Source organism: Capricornis sumatraensis, chromosome 11 (genome assembly GCF_032405125.1).
Source record: "Capricornis sumatraensis isolate serow.1 chromosome 11, serow.2, whole genome shotgun sequence".
Lineage (NCBI taxonomy): Eukaryota > Metazoa > Chordata > Mammalia > Artiodactyla > Bovidae > Capricornis > Capricornis sumatraensis.
The window spans coordinates 92,205,492-92,232,401 of record NC_091079.1 but is presented as its reverse complement, the minus strand read 5'-3'; the positions used below and the strand labels follow the sequence as shown (position 1 = coordinate 92,232,401).

At 40.6% G+C, this 26,910-nt stretch overlaps 1 protein-coding gene across 1 annotated transcript in view; it reads right to left on the bottom strand.

Annotated features, from left to right (window-relative positions):
• The window catches only part of PIP4P2 (phosphatidylinositol-4,5-bisphosphate 4-phosphatase 2), a 75,934-nt gene extending 49,633 nt beyond the window's left edge, over positions 1–26,301 (bottom strand). Inside the window, exon 1 of the mRNA XM_068983765.1 lies at positions 26,180–26,301. Coding sequence (XP_068839866.1) covers positions 26,180–26,285 — 106 coding nt within the window. The 5' untranslated portion in view covers positions 26,286–26,301. The remainder of the gene's footprint in view (positions 1–26,179) is intronic.
• Between the last annotated feature and the right edge of the window lie 609 nt (positions 26,302–26,910).

Genomic DNA, 26,910 nt, shown 5'->3' with positions numbered 1-26,910 from the left:
CCAAAGTACTGGAGTTTCAGCTTTAGCATCAGTGCTTCCAATGAACATCCAGGACTGATCTCCTTTAGAATGGACTGGTTGGATCTCCTTGCAGTCCAAGGGACTCTCAAGAGTCTTCTCCAACAACACAGTTCAAAAGCATCAATCTTCAGTGCTCAGCTTTCTTCACAGTCCAACTCTCACATCCATACATGACCACTGGAAAAACCATAGCCTTGACTAGATGGAACTTTGTTGGCAAAGTAATGTCTCTGCTTTTGAATATACTATCTAGGTTGGTCATAACTTTCCTTCCAAGGAGTAAGCATCTTCTAATGTCATGGCTGCAAACACCATCTTCAATGATTTTGGAGCCCCTAAAATAAAGACTGACACTGTTTCCACTGTTTCCCCATCTATTTCCCATGAAGTGATGGGACCAGATGCCATGATCTTAGTTTTCTGAATGTTGAGCTTTAAGCCAACCTATTCACTCTCCTCTTTCACTTTCATCAAGAGGCTTTTTAGTTCCTCCTCACTTTCTGCCATAAGGGTGGTGTCATCTGCATAGCTGAGGTTATTGATATTTCTCCCAGCAATCTTGATTCCAGCTTGTGTTTCTTTCAGTCCAGTGTTTCTCATGATGTACTCTGCACAGAAGTTAAATAAGCAAGGTGACAATATACAGCCTTGACGTACTCCTTTTCCTATTTGGAACCAGTCTGTTGTTCCATGTCCAGTTCTAACTGTTGCTTCCTGGCCTGCATACAGATTTCTCAAGAGCCAGGTCAGGTGGTCTGGTATTCCCATCTCTCTCAGAATTTTCCACAGTTTATTGTGATCCACACAGTCAAAGGCTTTGGCATAGTCAATAAAGCAGAAATAGATGTTTTTCTGGAACTCTCTTGCTTTTTCCATGATCCAGCAGATGTTGGCAATTTGATCTCTGGTTCCTCTGCCTTTTCTAAAACTAGCTTGTACATCAGGGAGTTCACGGTTCACGTATTGCTGAAGCCTGGCTTGGAGAATTTTGAGCATTACTTTACTAGCATGTGAGATGAGTGCAACAGTGCGGTAGTTTGAGCATTCTTTGGCATTGCCTTTCTTTGGAATTGGAATGAAAACTGACCTTTTCCAGTCCTGTGGCCACTGCTGAGTTTTCCAAATTTGCTGGCATATTGAGTGCAGCACTTTCACAGCATCATCTTTCAGGATTTGAAAGAGCTCAACTGGAATCCCATCACCTCCACTAGCTGTGTTCGTAGTGATGCTTTCTAAGGCCCACTTGACTTCACATTCCAAGATGTCTGGCTCTAGATTAGTGATCACATCATCATGATTATCTGGGTCGTGAAGATCTTTTTTGTACAGTTCTTCCGTGTATTCTTGCCAACTCTTCTTAATATCTTCTGCTTCTGTTAGGTCCAGACCATTTCTGTCCTTTATTGAGCCCATCTTTGCATGAAATGTTCCCTTGATATCTCTAATTTTCTTGAAGAGATCTCTAGTCTTTCCCATTCTGTTCTTTTCCTCTGTTTCTTTGCATTGATCACTGAAGAAGGTTTTCTTATCTCTTCTTGCTGTTCTTTGGAATGCTGCATTCAGATGCTTATATCTCTCCTTTTCTCCTTTGCTTTTCACTTCTCTTCTTTTCACAGCTATTTGTAAGGCCTCCCCAGACAGCCATTTTGCTTTTTTGCATTTCTTTTCCATGGGGATGGTCTTGATCCCTGTCTCCTGTACAATGTTATGAACCTCATTCCATAGTTCATCAGGCACTCTATCTATCGATCTAGGCCCTTACACAGAAAGAAAGGACTTTGATGAATGGATAGAATTTGAATGCTTCATTTTCCAAAATCTCTTTCCTACTAACCTGCCCACAGTAAGCAAAAAGTGGCTAATAAATGATTCGGGTATGAAGCAGTGAGTAAGGTCTTAGGAAAAACATCGACATAGTGATACATGAGCATCTGCATAATTTCCCATATGAAAACAGGATACTTCCTATTAAAATCTTGACCAGCTGGAGTGATGGACTAAATCAAACACAAAGAAATGCAAATTTCCGCTCCAGTACCTGTGCAGAGATGCAGGGATAGGGTCTAAAAAATAGCATATGTTAACACACTCAGGGTCCCAGTAAAGGATAAAATCTACAAGAATCAATAATGTGATGTGGCCAAAGTGCTTTCTAATACATTAAATTTTTATAAGTAACATATTTTCATGACCCAAAAATCAATATTCATGCAAAAAATGTATACTTAGAATTGTTACTCCAATTTCTGTGCTAATTTATCATGGCCTACTTCAAAGATTTCCATTTAAATCATTTTTTAAAAAGTTCTTTCAGTGTTTCTTAAGCCTAGAACAGGTAATATTAATATACACCCACATATTCTCATTTCTCCATTTTTGTTTTAAAAAAAAAGCCTTCATCTTTCTTCATCTGACATTTTTCATTTTATTTTATATCCTGGCAATCTTTCCATAAAGGTATGTAGAACTTCCTCATTTCTTTTCCAGCTGTACAGTTTTTCCATTTGTGTATATATCACAGATTATTGTGGTGGTTTTAAATATGGCTGCAAAATTCTTTGACACTCATCTACACTAAGTTAGACTTGAAGTCTATAGTTCTTCACCTTACATGCAGGTGACTTATAACTGTTTTGACCAATTAAGCGTGGCAGAAGTGACTTCTTCAGTTCAGTTCAGTTCAGTTTAGTTGCTCAGTCGTGTCCTACTCTTTGCGACCCCCATGAATCGCAGCACACCACGCCTCCCTGTCCATCAGCATCTCGCGGAGTTCACTCAGACTCACTCAATCGAGTCAGTGATGCCATCCAGCCATCTCATCCTGGGTCGTCCCCTTCTCCTCCTGCCCCCAATCCCTCCCAGCATCAGAGTCTTTTCCAATGAGTCAACACTTCGCATGAGGTGGTCAAAGTACTGGAGCTTCAACTTTAGCATCATTCCTTCTAAAGAAATCCCAGGGCTGATCTCCTTCAGAATGGACTGGTTGGATCTCCTTGCAGTCCAAGGGACTCTCAAGAGTCTTCTCCAACACCACAGTTCAAAAGCATCAATTCTTTGGCACTCAGCCTTCTTCACAGTCCAACTCTCACATCCATACATGACCACAGGAAAAACCATAGCCTTGACTAGACGGACCTTAGTCGGCAAAGTAATGTCTCTGCTTTTTTTTTTTCCAGGTAGACAGGTTTTATCCCACCCAATCCCTGCCCACGGCCGCCCTGGGCAGAGCAAGCACAGGCTGCTTGGAGGGTCTGGGGCAGAGTGGAGTACAGGTGGTCTCGCTGTGGCCCCAGGCGAGTGACAGAGGGAAGGTGGGTCGGCCATCCACCCTGGGGTTGCTCCAGGGGCCTTGTCTCTGCTCTTGAATATACTATCTAGGTTGGTCATAACTTTTCTTCGAAGGAGTAAGCATCTTTTAGACTAGGTCATAAAAGATGTATGTCTTCCATGAAGCTCATCTTATTTTCAGGCATATCTGGTAGATTTAATAATAACCTGTGTTCTCATTAGAGACTGTCACTAATTGGAAATAGTACTTTTGTTATGCAAGGCATTGCACAAAGCATTCTATCTATGTAGAGAATCAGAACAGGATCCCTGAATTCAGTAAATTTGGAAAACAGTTTTCTTATAAATTTTAAAAGTAATTTTGTATGAACTGGTAGAACCCATACAGCTCAGTAGAGATCAATGTTTATTTGGGAAATTCCTGTGTGTGTGTGAGTTGCTCAGTCATGTCCAACTCTTTGCAACCCCATAGACTGCAGCCCACCAGGCCGCTCTGTACATTGGATTCTCCAGGCAAGAACACTGGAGTGGGTTGCCATTTCCTTCTTCAAAAGGAACTACAGAAATAAAGAAAGTGATGTCGCTCAATCGTGTTGACTCTTTGCAACCCCATGGACTGTAGCCTACCTGGCTCCTCCATTCATGGAATTTTCCAGGCAAGAGTACTGGAGTGGGTTGCCATTTCCTTCTCTGGGAAATTCCTATGCTCTAGGATTAATAACAACTCAGGTGGCTGTGAAAGTCTCTTATTTTAAACCTGTTCACTTTCATTTCTAAGTATTGCTTTTCCTGTGGATGGTGAATCTTAGCACTTTAATCTCTGAAATTTTAAAACTTCACCTGTTAGATGCTGAACTATTAGCAGCTTTCTGTATACAGGTTTTAAATTTGTATTATGGATATGCAAAGCTTAAATATCTCAACTTGACAAAGCATAGGAGGAAAAGAGATTTTTCCACTGCCTTTAGAAATACATGCTTTGAATCAAATGCTATAATGGTCATATGACACATACAAATACTTTCCACAGAAGAAAAAATATTGCATGCTAGTTGGGCTTCTGATGCTTAAAAGAGCTATGTAACACCCCTTAATGTTCAATATATTGTCTTTGCAATTTTCAAAACTATACTGGAAGAAATAGTAATTTAAGTTAAAAAGGGACATTGGAAGTGAAAGACTGAGGTAAAAACAAAGATAATAACCAGTCCCTTGGACAGCAAGGAGACCAAATCAGTCAATTCTAAAGGAAATTAATCCTGAATATTTACTGGAAGGACTGATGCTGAAGCTGAAGCTCCAGTGCTTTGACCACCTGATGTGAAGAACTGACTCATTAGAAAAGACCCTGATGCTGGGAAAGACTGAAGCCAGGAGAAGGGGACAACAGAGGATGAGATGATTGGATGGCATCACTGACTCAACTCAATGGACATGAGTTTGAGCAAGCTCCAGGAGATGGTGATGGACAGGGAGGCCTGGTGTGCTGCAGTCCATGGGGTCGCAAAGAGTCGGAGACGACTGAGCAACTGAACAATGACAATATTTTAAAGTTATAAATATTTTTATCTTACGTATATCTAGATTCCTTACCAAGAACAATGAGATACAAAAGCAAAAGGGAACACACTATATTACGCCTTCTCAAGTGGGAAACAGAGGCCTAGAGTTGTAAAGTAACTACTCTGAGGTCACAGCTATTAACTGGCTGAAACATTTCAAAAGTGTCAGATCCCTTTAGGCCAAACTACACCCGGTGGCGAAGACAATGGCACCCCACTCCAGTACTCTTGCCTGGCAAATCCCATGGACGGAGGAGCCTGGTAGGCTGCAGTCCATGGGGTGGTAAGAGTTGGACACAACTGAGCGACTTCACTTTCACTTTTCACTTTCAAGCATTGGAGAAGGGAACGGCAACTCAATCCAGTGTTCTTGCCTGGAGAATCCCAGGGACGGAGGAACCTGGTGGGCTGCCGTCTATGGGGTCGCACAGAGTCGGACACGACTGAAGCGACTTAGCAGCAGTAGCAGCAGCACATCCTGTGGCAGATCATCTCAGGCTACACAGGGATTCAGTTACACAATGCTTGAAGGACTTACCTGAAGACCAGGAAGAGGAGACATATTTTTCATTTATTTTTTACATATTTATTTGTATTCTTTTAGAGAAAAAGAAATTCACTGTATAATAGGAAAGGGAAAAAATGTAGGGATATGCCAAAGCAACACAAACTCTGATGCACTCTCTACCCAACCTCAAAAAAAGAAAAGTAGAAATTATCTCAAAAGAACAGAGTAGCGGGCAGAATGCATTCCCTTTTAAAATTGATTAAAGGGTTGTCATTCTTTGGTTGTACAATATCTCTTCATCCTTATAAAAAGGAAACTCCTAACATCTGAGCATAAAGCTGTATTCAGGGTTGTCTGCTTTCCTCCAAAGTGGAAGGCTTAGGGTTTCCACTGATCACTTCCCAGACAGTTGCTTACTGCTCTGAAATATAGTTGTGAACATACATCCTGCTATGAGTCTCCTCTCTAACATCTGTATATATCTATCTAACATCTGTATCCATCTGGCAAATCTTGCAAGATTTTAACAGAATGCTGCATCCTAAAAGTCTGACATTTCTGAAGAGTATGAAGAATCCTTGGGAATAAATTAGAAGCTGAAAGTATCATCTCCCACTACAGCAAAGCCTTACCATACATTAATAGGTAACTGTTGAATGAAATGTATTTCTCAGGCCTGATCTCTCCCTAGATTCCAGACTTGCATATCCAACTGCATGCTGGACATTTTCAATTGAATGATGACTGAAGGTATTTCACATTCAACTTGTCTGAAACAAAATATTTATTTCCACTGTCCTTTCTTCTCATCCCCTTCCACACACCAAACTCTTCCAGTTTTCCCACTTTAGAGAAAAAGTACATTTTTCACCTAGCTATTTAGCTCAGGTTTGGAAATGTGTGATTCCTTTCTTTCCGCCGATTCAATCCTTCACCAAGTCCTGCTACTCTTTGCTTAAAATATGTCTTGAATCTAACCATATTATACTGCTTCCATCACCTCTACCTTGGTTCAGAGCACCATTACCTCTTGCCTATTTCACTCCAACAGCCTCCTGATTAGTTTCATGTCGTATTAGCCTCTTCTCATTCCTCCTCCCCCCACCCCGCCCAATAATTCATTCTCTAAACATCAACCAGGATGATCTACTTAAAGGTAAAACATTTCACATTTCATGTCTCTCATTTGCTTCAAAATTTCCATGGCTCCTGTTACCCTGAGCACACAGTCCCGTCTCTGATGGTGGCCAACAAAGCTGCCATGAAACCTAGGATGAAGTCCTAGCCCCTGTAGTTGCTGACCTTCAGCACACCCTGAAAGGAGGTCAGGGAGGTGATCAGGAATGAGGCATTCTGCGTTTGGGGGAAAAACTGGCAGAACAGGCCTTCAGAGAGGTAGATATTCGAGGAGAAGATTTTACAAGCCCAATTTCTTGCATCTTCTTTTTTTTTAAACAGATGACTTTATTGATTTCATTTATTTTTCTTTTTTGACTGTGCTGCGTCTTCGTTGCTCTAGTTGCGGCAAATGGGTGCTACCCTCTAGTCGCTGTGAGGGGCTTCTCGCTGTGGTGGCTCCTCTTGTTGTGAAACATGGACTGTGGGGGCACAGGCTTCAGCAGCTGTGGGGCCTAGGCTCTAGAGCAGACGCTCAATAGTTGTGGCGCATGGGCTGAGTTGCTCCAAGACATGTGGGATCTTCCCTGCATGTGGGATCTTCCCTGCATGGGGGATCTTCCTGGCCCAGGGACTGAACCTGTGCCTGCTGTATTGCAAGGCAGATCCTTTACCACTGAGACACTAGGGAAAGTCCTTAGCATCTTCTCATATCTAGAAAAACACTAAAATCATTCATGGAGAGACTTCTGCTCCTCATGACTAGCAGCAACATTCTGCCAAAATGAGTGCTTCGTTGCACGCATATCCCTTTCACTAAAATCACATATATGTTGACCGCTTCCTTACCTCTCTGGAGCAGTTCCTCAGGGCTATCTGAGAAGCTGTCTCCCAGGCTATATTCCCCATTTAGCCCCAAATAAAGCTTAACTCATAACTTTCACTTTGTGCATTTTTTCATCAACAAAGCTCTTCTGGTCTATCCTAGCCTAGACCTGTAACACTTTCTACCATACTTCCCCCAAGTCACTACACTCTGAACAACTGTCCTCTGTTTTAAAACAGCATGTTTTGTGCCTGTTGTTCCAGCTGCCTGACACACTCCTCCCTTAACCTTCCAACGACTGATTTCAACTTCTTTTTCAGGTGTCTGAGCAATGGTCATCTCCGAGATAACTTTTCTGAACACACTGCCTGAAATACTCCCCACACGGCCAAGTTAACTATCCTCACGATGCTTAATTCTCTTCAGTTTCTGGAACTGTAAAGCTTAGCAAAGGCATCTTTCGCTGAAATGTAAGCTCCTTGTCATCTGGATCAGTGCAACAGGTGCTCAAATATTTGAAATGGTTGAATGAAATATTCCTTGATTAATGTTTTCAAGATATTTGGCAGAGCCAGGAGGCTATGCGGGCATTATAAAATAGAATAAAAGAATCTTGGAGCCTGCTGAATAGGATTATAACAGAAAAGGATTATAATAGGAAACAGGCTTGCCAGAATATTGGAAAACTGGAAGAAGATATACTTCAGTAATGTTTGGGCTCCATTTTCCCTTCATAAGGATATGGCCTCAGTGAAGCAGATTTTGATTCAAGAACTGTTTTGTACAACCAGAGCACAGGGAACTATATTCAATATCTTGTTAACAAATTATAATGGAGAAGAATTTTAAAATTATATATATATATAGATAGATAGATAGATAAAACTGAATCACTTGGCTATACACCTGAAACAACATTGTAAATCAACTATATTTCAGTAAAAAAAAAAAAAAAAGAATTATTTGGAAAAAAATCTCCTTAAATAGAGGATGAGCTTCAGCACAGCACAAAATCAAGCTTTCCTACCTTCTCAGTATCACAGCAGGTACACACCCTCACTGGGAGCTTCAGGTAGCTGCTTTCAAATATGCTGCATCTATTTCCCCTCATTGTGACAACTGGTTTCTGGTGGGTTTTCAGAAACCTTGGCAAATAAAATGAGAATTTAATTTAATCTTACAGGAGGTAAGTGTAGGTCTCTGGGTCGACATTATCTGTTTCTGCCAATCCACAGCCAACCTTAAACTCTACAAGGATGCAAGGAGGTTCAGAAGTTTAAGACTGTCCCAAGAGATTAAAGAATGCAAGCTCAGTGCAACGGACTGAATGTCTTGGTCCCCTCACCATTCATATGTTGGATCCTACCCCTCTCCAATATGATGGAGATAATTAGGTCATGAGAATGGAGATCTCATGACTGAGACTGATGTTCTTCTGAAAAGAACCCAAGAGAGCTCTCTTGCCCTCTTTCCACCACGTGAGGATACAAGGAGAGGTCGGGGTCTGCAACCCAGAAGAGAGCTCTTGCTAGACACCAAATCTGTTGGATCCTCCACCCTGGACTTCCCAGACTCCAGAACTGTGAGAAATAAATGTTTGCTGTTTAAGCCATCCAGTCTATGGTATTCTCTTATACCAGCCTGAATCAAGGCACTCTATAGCGTCTAGTGAAACTCTAACCTAGTATAGGACGTAGCTTTAAGTGAAATAAACTTTGCCCCACTGTAAAGACGTTAAAGTGAGGAATCATTTTCACTTAGATTTTTTAAGGGGGAGGACATAAGAGAATTACTAAAAATATACCTTACTTATTGTACAATTTCCAAGAAAGATGTACAAAGGCTCATATTAAATAACTTATCTCTCCAACCAGGAGTCAATTTATTTTCTAGTCACTGAAAACATTTCCTCAAGGAACTGTGAATTTACACACTTTTTAAAGTGAAACAAGGTGAAAAGAAAATGTCAATGCCCTCTAAAATGTTTCATAGGTAATCTAAGTTTGTTTTCACAATAACGGAGTATTAACCTCTTTATTGAAGTTGATTTGAGGTAATTTTACAATTAAAACAAATGTACATTAGCATATTACATTAGATGGGAATGAACAGTTCTTCAGTTCTTTTAAAAAGGATTTGCATATAAACATATCTAAACAATTCTCAACAAGGTCACTGATAACTTTCATGACATTAAATTCATTTGAGGAAGGCGGTCCTAAGATGGCGGAGGAATAGGACGGGAAGACCACTTTCTCCCTCACAAATTCCTCAAAAGAACATTTCAACACTGAGCAAACTCCACAAAACAACTTCTGTAGGCTGGGAGAGGACATCAGGCAACCAGAAAAGCAGACCATTGTGTTCAAAAACAGGGAACCTCTCTGAGTGTCTCTCAATGTGGAGAAACTTTTCATCTTTAACCTAGATGTTTTATCATCGGTGCTGTATAGATGGAGAAGTCTAGAGGCTACTGTAAAAATAAAACTGAAAACCAGAAGCAGGAGGCTTAAGTCCAAAGCCTGAAAACATCAGAGAACTCCTGAATTCAGGGAATATTAAGCAATAGGAGCTCATCAAATGCCTCCATACCTACACTGAAACCAAGCTCCACCCAAGGACCAACAAGTTCCAGAACAAGACATACCACACAAATTCTCCAGCAACACAGGAACACTCCCCTGAGCTTCAATATACAGGCAGCTCAAAGTTACTCCAAAACCTTTGACGTCTCATAACCCATTACTGGTCACTCCACTGCACTCCAGAGAGAAGAAACCCAGCTCCACCCACCAGAACTCCAACACAAGCCTCCCTAACCAGGAAACCTAGACAAGCCACTGATACAACCCCACCCACAGTGAGGAAGCTCCATAATAAAGAGAACTCCACAAATTACCAGAATATAAAAAGGCCACCCCAAACGCAGCAATATAATCAAGATGAAGAGACAGAAGAATACTCAGCAGGTAAAGGAACAGGAGAGTTGCCCACCAAACCAAACAAAAGAGGAAGAGGTAGGGAATCTACCTGAGAAGGAATTCCGAATATTGATAGTGAAAATGATCCAAAATCTTGAAATCAAAATGGAATCACAGATAAATAGCCTAAAGACAAGGATTGAGAAGATGCAAGAAAGGTTTAACAAGGACCTAGAAGAAATAAAAAAGAGTCAATATATAATGAATAATGCAATAAATGAGATCAGAAACACTCTGGAGGCAACAAATAGCAGAATAACGGAGGCAGAAGATAGGATTAGTGAAATAGAAGATAGAATGGTAGAAATAAATGAATCAGAGAGGAAACAAGAAAAACGAATTAAAAGAAATGAGGACAATCTCAGAGACCTCCAGGACAACGTGAAACACTCCAACATTCGAATTATAGGAGTCCCAGAAGAAGAAGACAAAAAGAAAGACCATGAGAAAATCCTTGAGGAGATAATAGTTGAAAACTTCCCTAAAATGGGGAAGGAAATAATCACCCAAGTCCAAGAAACACAGAGAGTTCCAAATAGGATAAACCCAAGGCGAAACACCCCAAGACACATATTAATCAAATTAACAAAGATCAAATACAAAGAACATATATTAAAAGCAGCAAGGGAAAAACAACAAATAACACACAAGGGGATTCCCATAAGGATAACAGCTGATCTTTCAATAGAAACTCTTCAGGCCAGGAGGGAATGGCAAGACATACTCAAAGTGATGAAAGTAAATAACCTACAGCCCAGATTACTGTACCCAGCAAGGATCTCATTCAAATATGAAGGAGAAATCAAAAGCTTTACAGACAAGCAAAAGCTGAGAGAATTCAGCACCACCAAACCAGCTCTCCAACAAATTCTAAAGGATATTCTCTAGACAGGAAACACAAAAAGGGTGTATAAACCCAAACCCAAAACAATAAAGTAAATGGTAACAGGATCATACTTATCAATAATTACCTTAAACGTAAATGGGTTGAATGCCCCAACCAAAAGACAAAGACTGGCCGAATGGATACAAAAACAAGACCCCTCTATATGCTGCTTACAAGAGACCCACCTCAAAACAAGAGACACATACAGACTGAAAGTGAAGGGCTGGAAAAAGATATACCATGCAAATAGAGACCAAAAGAAAGCAGGAGTGGCAATACTCATATCCGATAAAACAGACTTTAAAACAAAGGCTGTGAAAAGAGACAAAGAAGGCCACTACATAATGATCAAAGGATCAATCCAAGAAGAAGATATAACAATTATAAATATATATGCACCCAATATAGGAGCACCGCAATATGTAAGACAAATGCTAACAAGTATGAAAGGGGAAATCAACAATAACACAATAATAGTGGGAGACTTTAATACCCCACTCACACCTATGGACAGATCAACTAAACAGAAAATCAACAAAGAAACGCAAACTTTAAATGATACATTAGACCAGTTAGACCTAATTGATATCTATAGGACATTTCACCCCAAAACAATGAATTTCACCTTTTTCTCAAGTGCTCATGGAACATTCTCCAGGATAGATCACATCCTGGGCCATAAATCTAAACTTGATAAATTCAAAAAAATCGAAATCATTCCAAGCATCTTTTCTGACCATAATGCATTAAGATTAGATCTCAATTACAGGAGAAAAACTATTAAAAATTCCAACATATGGAGGTTGAACAACACACTTCTGAATAACCAACAAATCACAGAGGAAATCAAAAAAGAAGTCAAAATATGCATAGAAATGAATGAAAATGAAAACACAACAACCCAAAACCTGTGGGACACTATAAAAGCAGTGCTAAGAGGAAAGTTCATAGCAATACAGGCATACCTCAAGAAACAAGAAAAAAGTCAAATAAATAACCTAACTCTACACCTAAAGCAACTAGAAAAGGAAGAATTGGAGAATCCCAGAGTTAGTAGAAGGAAAGAAATCTTAAAAATTAGGGCAGAAATAAATGCAAAAGAAACAAAAGAGACCAGAGCAAAAATCAACAAAGCCAAAAACTGATCCTTTGAAAGGATAAATAAAATTGACAAACCATTAGCCAGACTCATCAAGAAACAAAGGGAGAAAAATCAAAGCAATAAAATTAGAAATGAAAATGGAGAGATCACAACAGACAACACAGAAATACAAAGGATCATAAGAGACTACTATCAGCAGTTATATGCCAATAAAATGGACAACGTGGAAGAAATGGACAAATTCTTAGAAAAGTACAACTTTCCAAAACTGAACCAGGAAGAAATAGAAAATCTTAACAGACCCATCACAAGCACGGAAATTGAAACTGTAATCAGAAATCTTCCAGCAAACAAAAGCCCAGGTCCAGACGGCTTCACAGCTGAATTCTACCAAAAATTTAGAGAAGAGCTAACACCTATCCTACTCAAACTCTTCCAGAAAATTGCAGAGGAAGGTAAACTTCCAAACTCATTCTATGAGGCCACCATCACCCTAATACCAAAACCTGACAAAGATGTCACAAAAAAAGAAAACTACAGGCCAATATCACTGATGAACATAGATGCAAAAATCCTCAACAAAATTCTAGCAATCAGAATCCAACAACACATTAAAAAGATCATACACCATGACCAAGTGGGCTTTATCCCAGGGATGCAAGGATTCTTCAATATCTGCAAATCAATCAATGTAATTCACCACATTAACAAATTGAAAAATAAAAACCATATGATTATCTCAATAGATGCAGAGAAGGCCTTTGACAAAATTCAACATCCATTTATGATAAAAACTCTCCAGAAAGCAGGAATAGAAGGAACATACCTCAACATAATAAAAGCTATATATGACAAACCCACAGCAAACATTATCCTCAATGGTGAAAAACTGAAAGCATTTCCCCTAAAGTCAGGAACAAGACAAGGGTGCCCACTTTCACCACTACTATTCAACATAGTTCTGGAAGTTTTGGCCACAGCAATCAGAGCAGAAAAAGAAATAAAAGGAATCCAAATTGGAAAAGAAGAAGTAAAACTCTCACTGTTTGCAGACGACATGATCCTCTACATAGAAAACCCTAAAGACGCCACCAGAAAATTACTAGAGCTCATCAATGAATATAGTAAAGTTGCAGGATATAAAATCAACACACACAAATCCCTTGCATTCCTATACACTAATAATGAGAAAGTAGAAAAAGAAATTAAGGAAACAATTCCATTCACCATTGCAACAAAAAGAATAAAATGCTTAGGAATATATCTACCTAAAGAAACTAAAGACCTATATATAGAAAACTATAAAACACTGGTGAAAGAAATCAAAGAGGACACTAATAGATGGAGAAATATACCATGTTCATGGATCAGAAGAATCAATATAGTGAAAATGAGCATACTACCCAAAGCAATCTACAGATTCAATGCAATCCCTATCAAGCTACCAGCCATATTTTTCACAGAACTAGAACAAATAATTTCAAGATTTGTATGGAAATACAAAAAACCTCGAATAGCCAAAGCAATCTTGAGAAAGAAGAATGGAACTGGAGGAATCAACTTGCCTGACTTCAGGCTCTACTACAAAGCCACAGTCATCAAGACAGTATGGTACTGGCACAAAGACAGACATATAGATCAATGGAACAAAATAGAAAGCCCAGAGATAAATCCACACACATATGGACACCTTATCTTTGACAAAGGAGGCAAGAATATACAATGGAGTAAAGACAATCTCTTTAACAAGTGGTGCTGGGAAAACTGGTCAACCACTTGTAAAAGAATGAAACTAGATCACTTTCTAACACCACACACAAAAATAAACTCAAAATGGATTAAAGATCTAAATGTAAGACCAGAAACTATAAAACTCCTAAAGGAGAATATAGGCAAAACACTATCCGACATAAATCACAGCAGGATCCTCTATGATCCACCTCCCAGAATTCTGGAAATAAAAGCAAAAATAAACAAATGGGATCTAATTAAAATTAAAAGCTTCTGCACAACAAAGGAAAATATAAGCAAGGTGAAAAGACAGCCTTCAGAATGGGAGAAAATAATAGCAAATGAAGCAACTGACAAACAACTAATCTCAAAAATATACAAGCAACTTATGCAGCTCAATTCCAGAAAAATAAACGACCCAATCAAAAAATGGGCCAAAGAACTAAATAGACATTTCTCCAAAGAAGGCATACAGATGGCTAACAAACACATGAAAAGATGCTCAACATCACTCATTATTAGAGAAATGCAAATCAAAACCACAATGAGGTACCACTTCACACCAGTCAGAATGTCTGCGATCCAAAAATCTGCAAGCAATAAATGCTGGGGAGGGTGTGGAGAAAAGGGAACCCTCCTACACTGTTGGTGGGAATGCAAACTAGTACAGCCACTTTGGAGAACAGTGTGGAGTTTCCTTAAAAAATTGCAAATAGAACTGCCTTATGACCCAGCAATCCCACTGCTGGGCATACACACCAAGGAAACCAGAATTGAAAGAGACACATGTACCCCAGTGTTCATCACAGCACTGTTTATAATAGCCAGGACATGGAAACAACCTAGATGTCCATCAGCAGATGAATGGATAAGAAAGCTGTGGTACATATACACAATGGAGTATTACTCAGCCGTTAAAAAGAATACATTTGAATCAGTTCTGATGAGATGGATGAAACTAGAGCCGATTATACAGAGTGAAGTAAGCCAGAAAGAAAAACACCAATACAGTATACTAAAACATATATATGGAATTTGGAAAGATGGCAATGACGACCCTGTATGCAAGACAGCAAAAAAGACACAGATGTGTATAACAGACTTTTGAACTCAGAGGGAGAGGGAGACGGTGGGATGATTTGGGAGAATGGCATTGTAACATGTATACGATCATGTAAGAATCGAATCGCCAGTCTATGTCCGACGCAGGATACAGCATGCTTGGAGCTGGTGCACGGAGATGACCCAGAGAGATGTTATGGGGAGGGAGGTGGGAGGGGGGTTCATGTTTGGGAACACATGTATACCCGTGGTGGATTCATGTCAATGTATGGCAAAACCAATACAGTATTGTAAAATAAAATAAAAATAAAAAAAAATTAAAAAAAAATTCATTTGAATTTAGATTATATCTGTTCTTTCTTGTAGCTTTTGACATGTTTGATCATTTCCTTTTTGAAGTGTTTTCTTCTCCTTGATTCTATAATAGTACAGTCTCCTGGTTTTCACCCTACATCACTGGAAGAAACTTATCAGCCTTTTTGCAGGTTCATCTTAATGTAACTGGACATTGAATGTGGGAGTTCCTCAAAGCTTTGTCCAAGGCTCTCTCCTCTTCTCATGTTGTTCTTTCTCTCTAAGTGGGCTCATATAAAGCTTCCAACTTTTCAACATTTTGGTACACAGAGAAAATGATAATCTTTGTATAGATACTCAGAGCTGGAGGCCACTGGCCTAAAGGCTTCTGCTACTCCACGGATAGAGGATAATTAACATCTTAACACATGTATGTTCTATCTCATCACAACCCGTGGCACACTGGTGTGGATCTGGGCAATTCTAAATCGAGATCCATGTATTTGGCTATCACCAATATGTAACACAACTTTATATTTTCAGCCCAGTCCTCATTATTAGCCCTGTACCCCTAGCTCCAATTGCCTATCTGACATCTCTTTTTGGATATTGGAAAGTACCTTAAATACATCATGTCTAAAACTAAGCTCATGATTTGCCTTCTTCAAAACTTGGTCCTCTTCTGGTGTTCTCTATGTCTCAGTGTAAGCAATCATACCAGGCTGTACAAGCCAGAGTTCTAGGAAATAGCCTGACACTTCCTTCTCATTCCTACATTTAATCTATCATCAGCCCCAAGTCAGTAATTCCTAATGTCTTCTTATCTCTCCACCTCTACCACTACCTGAGTCCAAGTTATCATCATGGCATCCAGTCCCATCACTTCATGGCAAATAGATGGGGAAAAAACAGAAACAGACTATTTTCTTGGACTCCAAAATCACTGTGGTCGGTGACTGCAGCCATGAGAATAAAAGACACTTGCTCCTTGGAAGAAAAGCTATGATAAACCTAGATGGAGTATTACAAAGCAAAGACATCACTTTAAAGGCAAATGTCTGTATAGTCGAAGCTATGATTTTTCCAGTAGTCATGCATGGACGTGAAAGTTGGACCATAAAGAAGGCTGAGCACAGAAGAATTGTTGCTTTTGAACTGTGGTGTTGGAGAAGACTCTTGAGAGTCCCTTAGAGTGCAAGGATACCAAATGAGTCAATTCTAAAGGAAATCAACCCTTAATACTGGAAGGATCGATGCTGAAGCTGAAGCTCCAATACTTTGGCCACCTGAAGAGAAGAGCTGACTCATTGGAAAAGATCCTGACGCTGGGAAAGACTGAAGGCAGGAGGAGAAAGGGGACGATAGAGGATGAAATGGTTGGATGGTATCACTGACTCAATGGACATGAGTCTGAGCAAGTTCCGGGAGAGGGTGAAGGACAGGAAGACTGGCAAGCTGCAGTCCGTGGGGCTGCAAAGAGTCGGATACAACTGAGTGACGGAACAACAAACACTACAGGAGAAGAGCAAAGAAATATCTCCAGAAGGAATGAAGAGTCTGAGCCAAAGCAGAAATAATGCCGACTTTTACATGTGTCTGGTAGTGAAAGTAAACTCTGATGCCATAACAAACAATATTGCATAGGAACTGAAATGTTAGATCCATGAATCAAGGTAAATTGGAAGTGGTCAAACAGGAGATGGCAACAGTGAACACTGACTTCTTTTAAATCAGTTAACTAAAATGAACTGGAATGGGAGAATTTAATTCAGATGATTGTTATATCTATGACCATGGGCAAGAACCCCTTAAAAGACATGGAGTATCCCTCATAGGCAACAAAAGACTCTAAATGCAGTACTTGGGTCCAAACTCAAAAGTGACAGTATGATTTCAGTTCATATCCAAGGTAAAAAACTCAACATCACAGTAATCCAAGTCTATGCCTGAACCACTAATGAAGCTGAAGCTGAAGTTGAATGGTTCTATGAAGACCTACAGCACATTTTAGAACTAACAGGGAAAAAAAATGTCCTTTGAAACACCAGGGACTAGAATGAAAAAGCAGGGAGTTAAGAGATACCTGGAGTAACAGGCAAGTTTGGCCTTGGAGTACAGAATGAAGCAGGGCGAAGGCTAACAGAGTTTTGCCAAGAAAACACTCGTCACAGCAAACACCCTCTTCCAACAACACAAGAGAAGACTACACATGGACATCACCAGGTGGTCAATATAAAAATCTGATTGATTATATTCTTTGTAGCTGAAGATGAGAATCTCTATAGAGTCAGCAAAAAAACCAGGAGCTGACTGTAGCTCAGATCATGAAGTCCTTATTGCCAAATTTAGACTTAAATTGAAGAAAGTAGGGAAAACGACTAGGCAATTAAGTCATGAACTAAGTCAAATCCCTTATACAGTGGATGTGGCAAATAGGTTCAAGGGATCAGATCTGATAGACAGTGTGTCAGAAGAACTATGGACAGAGGTTCGTAACATTGTACAGGAGGTGGTGATAAAAACCATCCCCAAGAAAAAGAAACGCAAAAAGGCAAAATGGTTGTCTGAGAAGGCCCTATATATAGCTGAGAAAAGTAGAGAAACAAAACGCAAAGGAGAAAAGAAAAGATATACCCATCTGAATGCAGAGTTCCAAAGAATAGCAAGGAAAGATAGTCTTCCTAAGTGAACAATGCAAAGATATAGAGGAAAACAATTGAATGGGAAAGACTAGAGATCTCTTCAAGAAAATTAGAGATATCAAGGGAATATTTCATGCAAAGATGGGCACAATAAAGAAGAGAAGTAGCATGGACCTAACAGAAGCAGAAGAGTTTAAGAAGACGTAGCAAGAATACTCAGAATAACTATACAAAAAAGGTTTTAATGACCCAGATAACCATGATAGTGTGGTCACTCACCTAGAGCCATAGGCATCCTGGAGTGTGAAGTCAAGTGGGCCTTCAAAAGCACTACTATGAACAAAGCTAGTAGAGCTATTTCAAATTCTAAAAGATGATGCTGTTAAAGTGCTACACTCAATGTGCCAGCAAACTTGGAAAACTCATCAGTGGCCACAGGACTGGAAAGGGTCAGATTTAATTCTAATCACAAAGAAGGGCAATGCCAAAAAATGTTCAAACTACCATGCAATTGCACTCAATTCACACGCTATCAAGGTAATGCTCAAAATCCTTCAAGCCTGACATTACCTGTATATGAACCAAGAACTTCCAGATGTACAGGCTGGATTTAGAAAAGGCAGAGGAACCAGAGATCAAATTGCCAACATCCATGGATCATAGAAAAAGCAAGAGAGTTCCAGAAAAACATCTATTTCTGCTTCATTGACTACACTAAAGTCTTTGACTGTGTGGATCACAACAAACTGGAAAATTCTTAAAGAGATGGGAGTACCAGACCACCTTACCTGCCTTTGGAGAAACCTGTATGCAACTCAAGGAAGCAATAGTTAGAACTGGACATGGACAACAGACTGATTCAAAATTGGGAAAGCAGTACATCAAGGCTGTATAATCAATTCAGTTTAGGTCAGTCGCTCAGTCGTGTCCGACTCTTTGCGACCCCCATGAATCGCAGCACGCCACGCCTCCCTGTCCATCACCAACTCCCGGAGTTCACTCAGACTCATGTCCATCAAGTCGGTGATGCCATCCAGCCATCTCATCCTCTGTCATTCCCTTCTCCTCCTGCCCCCAATCCCTGCCAGCATCAGAGTCTTTTCCAATGAGTCAACTCTTCACATGAGGTGGCCAAAATACTGGAGCTTCAACTTTAGCATCATTCATTCCAAAGAAATCCCAGGGTTGATCTCCTTCAGAATGGACTGGCTGGATCTCCTTGCAGTCCAAGGGACTCACAAGAGTCTTCTCCAACACCACAGTTCAAAAGCATCAATTCTTCGGTGCTCAGCCTTCTTCACAGTCCAACTCTCACATCCATACATGACCACAGGAAAAACCATAGCCTTGATTAGATGGAACTTTGTTGGCAAAGTAATGTCTCTATTTTTCAATATGCTATCTATGTTGGTCTTAACTTTCCTTCTGAGGAGTGTCTTTTAATTTCATGGCTGCAATCACCATCTGCAGTGATTTGGGAGCCCCCCAAAATAAAGTCTGACACTGTTTCCACTGTTTCCCCCATCTATTTCCCGTGAAGTGATGGGACCAGATGCCATGATCTTAGTTTTCTGAATGTTGAGCTTTAAGCCAACTTTTTCTCCTCTTTTACTTTCATCAAGAGGCTTTTTAGTTCCTCTTCACTTTCTGCCATAAGGGTGGTGTCATCTACATATCTGAGGTTATTGATATTTCTCCCAGCAATCTTGATTCCAGCGTGTGCTTCTTCCAGCTCAGCGTTTCTCATGATGTACTCTGCATAGAAGTTAAATAAGCAGGGTGACAATAGACAGCCTTGACGTACTCCTTTTCCTATTTGGAACCAGTCTGTTGTTCCATGTCCAGTTCTAACTATTGCTTCTTGACCTGCATATAGGTTTCTCAGAAGGCAGGTCAGGTAGTCTGGTATTCCCATCTCTTTCAGAATTTTCCACAGTTGATTGTGATCCACACAGTCAAAGGCTTTGGCATAGTCAATAAAGCAGAAGTAGATGTTTTTCTGGAACTCTCTTGCTTTTTCGATGATTCAGCAGATGTTGGCAATTTGATCTCTGGTTCCTCTGCCTTCTCTAAAACCAGCTTGAACATCTGGAAGTTCACGGTTCACATATTGCTGAAGCCTGGCTTGGATAATGTTGAGCATTACTTTACTAGCATGTGAGATGAGAGCAATTGTGCAGTAGTTTGAGCATTCTTTGGCATTGCCTTCCTTTGAGATTGGAATGAAAACTGACCTTTTGCTGTTTCCCAAATTTGCTGGCATACTGAGTGCAGCACTTTCACAGCATCACTTTCAGGATTTGAAATAGCTCAACTGGAATTCCATCACCTCCACTAGCTTTGTTCGTAGTGATGCTTTATAAGGCCCACTTGACTTCACAGTCCAGGATGTCTGGCTCTAGGTGAGTGATCACACCATCGTGATTATCTGGGTCATGAAGCTCTTTTTTTGTACAGTTCTTCTGTGTATTCTTGCCACCTCTTCTTAATATCTTCTGCTTCTGTTAGGTCCATACCATTTCTGTCCTTTATCGAGCCCATCTTTGCATGAAATGTTCCCTTGGTATCTCTAATTTTCTTGAAGAGATCTCTAGTCTTTCCCATTCTGTTTTCCTGTATAATAAGGCTGCATAGTATCAGCCTGCTTATTTAACTGATATGCAGAGTACATCATGCAAAATGCTGGACTTCAGGGACTTAAGCTAGAATCAAGATTGTTGGAAGAAATATCAATAACCTCAGATATGCAGATGATACCACCCTTATGGCAGAAAGCAAAGAGGAACTAAAGAGCCTGTTGATGAAAGTGAAAGAGTAGAGTGAAAAGCTGGCTTAAAACTCAACATTCAGAAAACTAAGATCACGGCATCCAGGCCCATAGTTCCTGGCTAATGGATGGAGAAAAAATGGAAACAGTGACAGATTTTACTTTCTTGGGCTCCAAAATCACTGTGGACAATGACTGCAGCCATGAAATTAAAACATATTTGCTCCTTGGAAGATAAGCTATGAGAAACCTAGACAGTGTAGCAAGGACATTACTTTGCCGACCAAAGTCCATCCAGTCAAAACTATGCTTTTTCTTGTAGGCATGTATGGATGTGAGAATTGGACCCTAAAGAAGGCTGAACAGCAAAGAATTGATGCTTTTGAACTGTGGTGCAGGAGAAGACTCTTGAGAGACCCTTGGACAGCAAAGAGATCAACCGAGTCAATCCTAAAGGAAATCAACCCTGAATATTCATTGGAAGGACTGATGTTGAAGCTGAAACTCCAATACTTTGGTCACCTGATGCAAAGAACTGACTCACTTGAAAAGACCCTGCTGCTCGGAAAGATTGAGGGCAGGAGGAGAAGGGGATGCCAGAGGATGAGATGATTGGATGGCATCACCGATTCAATGGACATCAGTCTGAGCAAAGTCCAGGAGATGGTGAAGGACAGGGAGGCCTGGTGAGCTGCAGTCCACGGGGTTGCAGATAGTCGGATACAAATGAACCTCTGAACAACAACAAAGCAAAAGCTGGAAGACCTCTTGTGGCCTAGTCTCCAGTCATCCAGGCCTCTATTATATTCTGTAGCCTAAAAACTATCACAATATCAGTCCAGATTCAAGGAGAAGAACTATTCTAGGAGTTGAATATCAAAAAGCATAGTTCTTAGGAGAGGAAGGAGAGTCTTTGGAGAACACGAACCACAGCACCCTCTCCACTCCCATTCTGCAGTTCATCTCACCTTGCTGTTTCCGCTTTTATCACCCTGGCCTTCCCTCTGGTCCCAGTACTCACCATCCTCTATCCTGCTAAAGGCTTTTGCACGTACCCTTTTTTTTTCTTTTTTTTCTTTTTGCTTAGAGTGTTCTTTTGATCCCCAGTTTGCCAAATTAACTACTGTTCAGCTTTCATACCTAAATCAAGTCTGACGAAAGCCTTTCCTGATTTTCCTAACCAGGCTAAATCTTTTCATGATATCTTCTATACTCTCAGGGCATGGGATATATTTTTAGCACCGTCCTCTTCCCCACTGCACTTTGTATTTGTCTGAATGACTATGTAATTTTTGTCTCAATATCCCCCACTAACCTGGAAGAAGAGCCATGTCTGTTTTCCCTTTCTTACCACAGAGCCTGGCTAGTATTCCAGTTTTATTTTCTGAATAAACAGAAATAAACTAAACAAATGAAATATGTCTGTATAACAAAGTACCCTTTTCCCTACAGAATTATAGTGAAGTAGATAATCACATTCCCATATTCAATGCATAAATAGTTAGACAACCCAAATATAAACCATTTTTCACAGATGACATCTCATGAATTTAGATGTCATATTCATTTGCTACATCCTACCTATAAAATTAGCAGATGTATAAAGAAAGCAAGTAAATATAGCTAAACTGAATAAGTTTTGTGGTATTTTTCTAATCTCCTTTCAAATGAGGCTAAAACTCTTTGATTCTAATTTCTATGATTTAAAAAAAGCAGAAAAGTATACCAAATGGAGAGGTGATTTCCTACTCTACACCGGAATCCAGTACTGATAGCAAAGACCACTAGAAGCATTCTACTCAGAAACCCAGGGGGATTCGATACACAGATGAAACAAGACACAAATACTAACTGACTCTCACTATGTTATCCATAAAAAAGTTAAAGTGTCAGTCGCTCAGTCATGTCTGACTTTTTGTGACCCCGTGGACTGTAGCCTGCCAGCTCCTCTGTCCAGGGAATTCTCCTGGCAATAATACTGCAATGGGTAGCCACTCCCTTCTCCAGAGGATCTTCCTGACCCAAGGATTGAACCTGGGTCTCCTGCATTGCAGGCAGATTCTTTACCATCTGAGCCATAACTTGTCTATAAATAAACATTCTATCAAGTTTCTATTTGAAATGAAATATATCATCTTCTGGTGGGATCTCACATCCCTGTTCTTAGAAAGTTACACAAATGGTGAAAGGTTGAATTGGAGGAAATATTCACTGTGCTTAGTCATTCAGCTGTGTCCAACTCTTTGTGACCCCATGGACTGTAGCCCACCAGGCTCCTCTGTCCATGGGGATTCTCCAGGCAAGAATATTGGGGTGCATTGCCATGCCTTCCTCTAGGAATCAAACTCAGGTCTCCTGCATTGCAAGCAGAGCCTTTACCATCTGAGCCACCAGGGAAGTCCAAATTTTATTCACTAGTTATGGCTATTAACCCACCTATAATTACCCAGACTTTAAAAATGTTTTTTGTAGAAGTGGTTAGTAGCTGTAATATTCGCTAGTTATGGCTTTTAACCACTTCTACAAAAGTTTTTTTTTAAGTCTGGATAGTTATAGATGGTAATTATCATAAGCCAAAGTTCTTTATCAAAAAGTACGTTTTATTTCTGGTCTTTTGAATCCCAAGCCTCTCAACTCTAATTGATGTCAACTGCTGAAGATATTTGGTCTAGTGAAAGACTGTTTCTTGCAATCTGAAATGATTCAACCATGTTTTTACTTATTCTTTCTCCTCATTACAATGTGGATTCCATGAGGGCATGAATTTGGTTAGTTTTGTTTACCTAGAGCAATCTCTAGCACATTGTCCTGACCAATGAATTACTGAATGAGTGACAAGCACTGGTCTTCTAGAATCAGATCCTATGTATTTCTCAAAATATTTATCAATATTCTTATTTGTTATTTATTAAGAAAAAATATTTTTCCAAAAATGCAAAAAAAAAAAAAAAAGCCTTTTACTTATCATTTACGCTTCTTGCTTCCTGGGTATTATGCCATATGAAATTAGTGTTTCTAATTATCTAACCTGTCTCAATGACCAGTTAAGAAAAAAATTCTACAATAGGTGAAAAGAGCGTTTGGCTAAGTCAATTGTTAAGAACAAGACAACAAGCCCGAATTGGAATCACTTATGCAGACCTGGGTTCAATCCCTGGGTCAGGAAGACTCCCTGGAGAAGGAAATGGCAACTCACTCTTACCTGGAAAATCCCATGGTCGGAGGAGCCTGGTAGGTTACAGTCCATGGGATCAAAAAGAGTTGGACACGGCTGAGTAACTTCACTTTCACCTTTCATGCTTCTCCCAGAAATGGAATGTTAACCTAATCAATCAAGATTCTCCTGATCAGCACTAGTGAGACAACCTGCCTGATAGAGACCTGCCATCCTCTAAAGAAAAGACCTTGCCACAATCAATCCACTTTTTGCTAGTATAATTTCCCTGTCCCACTGCCTTTTGCCTATATCAGTCTTTAAACTTTGTACTGATAGCTCCTTGGAGTTCCTTTCTATATGCTAGATGGGAGGCTGCCTGATTCATGAATCAATAAATGAAGCCAATAAGACTTTAAAAATTTACTCAGTTGAATTTTGTTTTATAACACATTGAATTTCTTTGGTTGTTACAAGTTTTCTGGAATAAAACTTCATTTTCTTAGTGACTGAGCTGGAACTTTTACTTTATTGTGAGATTTCAGAAGTCTTATCAGACTAAACAACTGCATGGCAAATGATAAAGAAGTCTACAAGCAGATCCATGAGTATGACCATTTTTTGGGGATAATTTAGCTATTATTTGACTAAAAATAAAAAAAGATACCAGATAGAAGGCATGAAAATCTGGTATAAAACAGTTTCTTAAATATAAACTCTGTCTCTCAATAAACTGTCAAATATTTTGTCTTAAAAAGGTGACTTGAAACAGGTGAAGTTGAAACAGTCATTAATAAGTGTTTAAACCTAATGGAGACTATAAAATTTAGATAATAGTAAATATATTAACATCAAATTTGCCCATTAAAGGAAATTCTCCTAAGTGGTCCTCTAACACATCCTTAATGCTGGCCAACAAACATGACTTGCGGGTTTTCAATATGTGAGTATCTGTACCATTAGCACCTTATTTCTCAACTCATCAATCACACTGAATTATTCACAACTAAACATCTTTTTCCTTTGTCCTGCTTCTTGTTAGGTGTGGATTAAGAACTAGATTGCTGTGCCTAAAGTTATAAAGTGCTAAACAGAATTTTAAATACTGGACAAGTTCAACCTGCTCTACAGCTGCTCCAATTTCAGACTTGAACTTAGAAAAAGTTGTGTTACAAGAAACATGATCCACTCACATTTTCAGAAGCATTAACGTGTGCCTCCTTAAACCTTTCACATTTATCCAAAATAGAGAGATACACAACCTACATTTGCAAGAGCCATATTTTACCAATCTTTTCACTAGTCTAAGTGTTGTTTCAGTCTAGCCTTCCGTTTCCTATAACCCCTGACTCTGCTTTCCAGTTATCTTTAACTCCTGACTCCGCCTTATTTCTACTATAGGCTTAGAACAAGGATAGTTACTGGAATAATTGAATAGTTTGCTAAATAGATTCCCCCTCATTTTCTTCAGATCCTACTGCCATCAAATCTTTCTTGATTCCACCTTGAGAAGAGAAAGAGAAATATGCAATGTTATTGAGTCCATTTCAATGTCTCAGATATGCATCAAAAATATTCCATCTTGCCTTCTATTCCTTTGCATTTACCACTCAAACTAACACATAATCCTTACAAGCAGGAGGAATAAGGGCAGAGGTTTCAGATATATTAGTAACGTCTATTCTTTTTGGTAAGGCAACTCCCTGATTGAACGGAGTATGGTAGGAAATGCATATTTTTCAAACTAAGCCCTTTCAAGGACAGACGCCAAGGTTGAGCAGTACTCCCGGCTTCTCGGCCACGCGAAAGGAACTGTGAATGACTACGGAAGATCTGCACCAAACCATCCAGATGCAGTTCAAGAGCTGCTGTGAAACAGCAAAGTCCAGCCTGGGAAATTCATGTCACATCCCGTACGTGGGTCAGAAGTGGCGAAGTACAGACACACAGAGCAGTGGATAAGACAGGGTGCACACGCATACATCCCATACCGCTGGGGATGAAGGGGCGAAACACACACACACACTCCACACACACACACACACACACACACACACACACTCCACACACACACACAAACTACACCCCGAGAAAGCCCTCGGGGCCCCCCGGGCAGGCGGGCTCCGCGTCAGGGGCACCGCCAGCCTCCGTCTTTCCCAGCCTCCGCCTCCGAAACCGCGGTCTACTGACCGTCCGAGGCTTCTCCCCTGTGAAGTGGAGAGGTGCACGCCGGCCTTACCTCGGGGGCTGCTGTCCTGGAGGTACGGGGGCGCCGTGGGAGTGACACTCCCCGAGTGGGACGCGGACAGCAGCGGCGAGCGCTCGTCCACGCCGTCAGCAGCCATGACTGCGGCAGAGGCGGCCGCGCAGGCCGAGTCCGCGGCCCCGGGAGGCGGTGTCGGCGCCGCGGCCGCTCGGAGGACCGGGCTGTGTCACACGGTAGGAGGCGGCGGGGCGGGGCGCGGCGGGGCGGGGAACGGGGGGCGGAGGAGGGCGGGGTGCCGAGAGGGGCGGGCCCACTGGGGAAGACCGCGAGGGAAAGGGGCCAAGTCCCCGAAAGCGCCGAGGAGCTAATGGATGCAAGGGTCACCGAAATCTCAGAGGAGCCGAGTGGGATGGAAGGGTCACCAGAAACACAGAGGAGCTAATGGGATGGAAGGGTCACCAAAACCTAAGAGGAGCCGAGTGGGATGGAAGGGCTACCAAAAGCAGAGGAGCTAAGTAGGATGCAAGGGCTACCAAAACCTCAGAGGAGCTAAGTGGGATGGAAGAGTAACCAAAACCTCAGAGGAGCTAAGTGGGATGCAAGGGTTACAACTCTTTCCTCTTTGTACTTGACTTTTCCTTGGCTAAGGAGAAAGAAGGGGAAAGAGGAAGCCTGAAAGGGGATAAAAAGGCCTGTGGCTTGATGACGGGGAAACTACAGCCAACACAACACGTTTAACTCCTCCGGGCGGAAAGAGGAGCTCT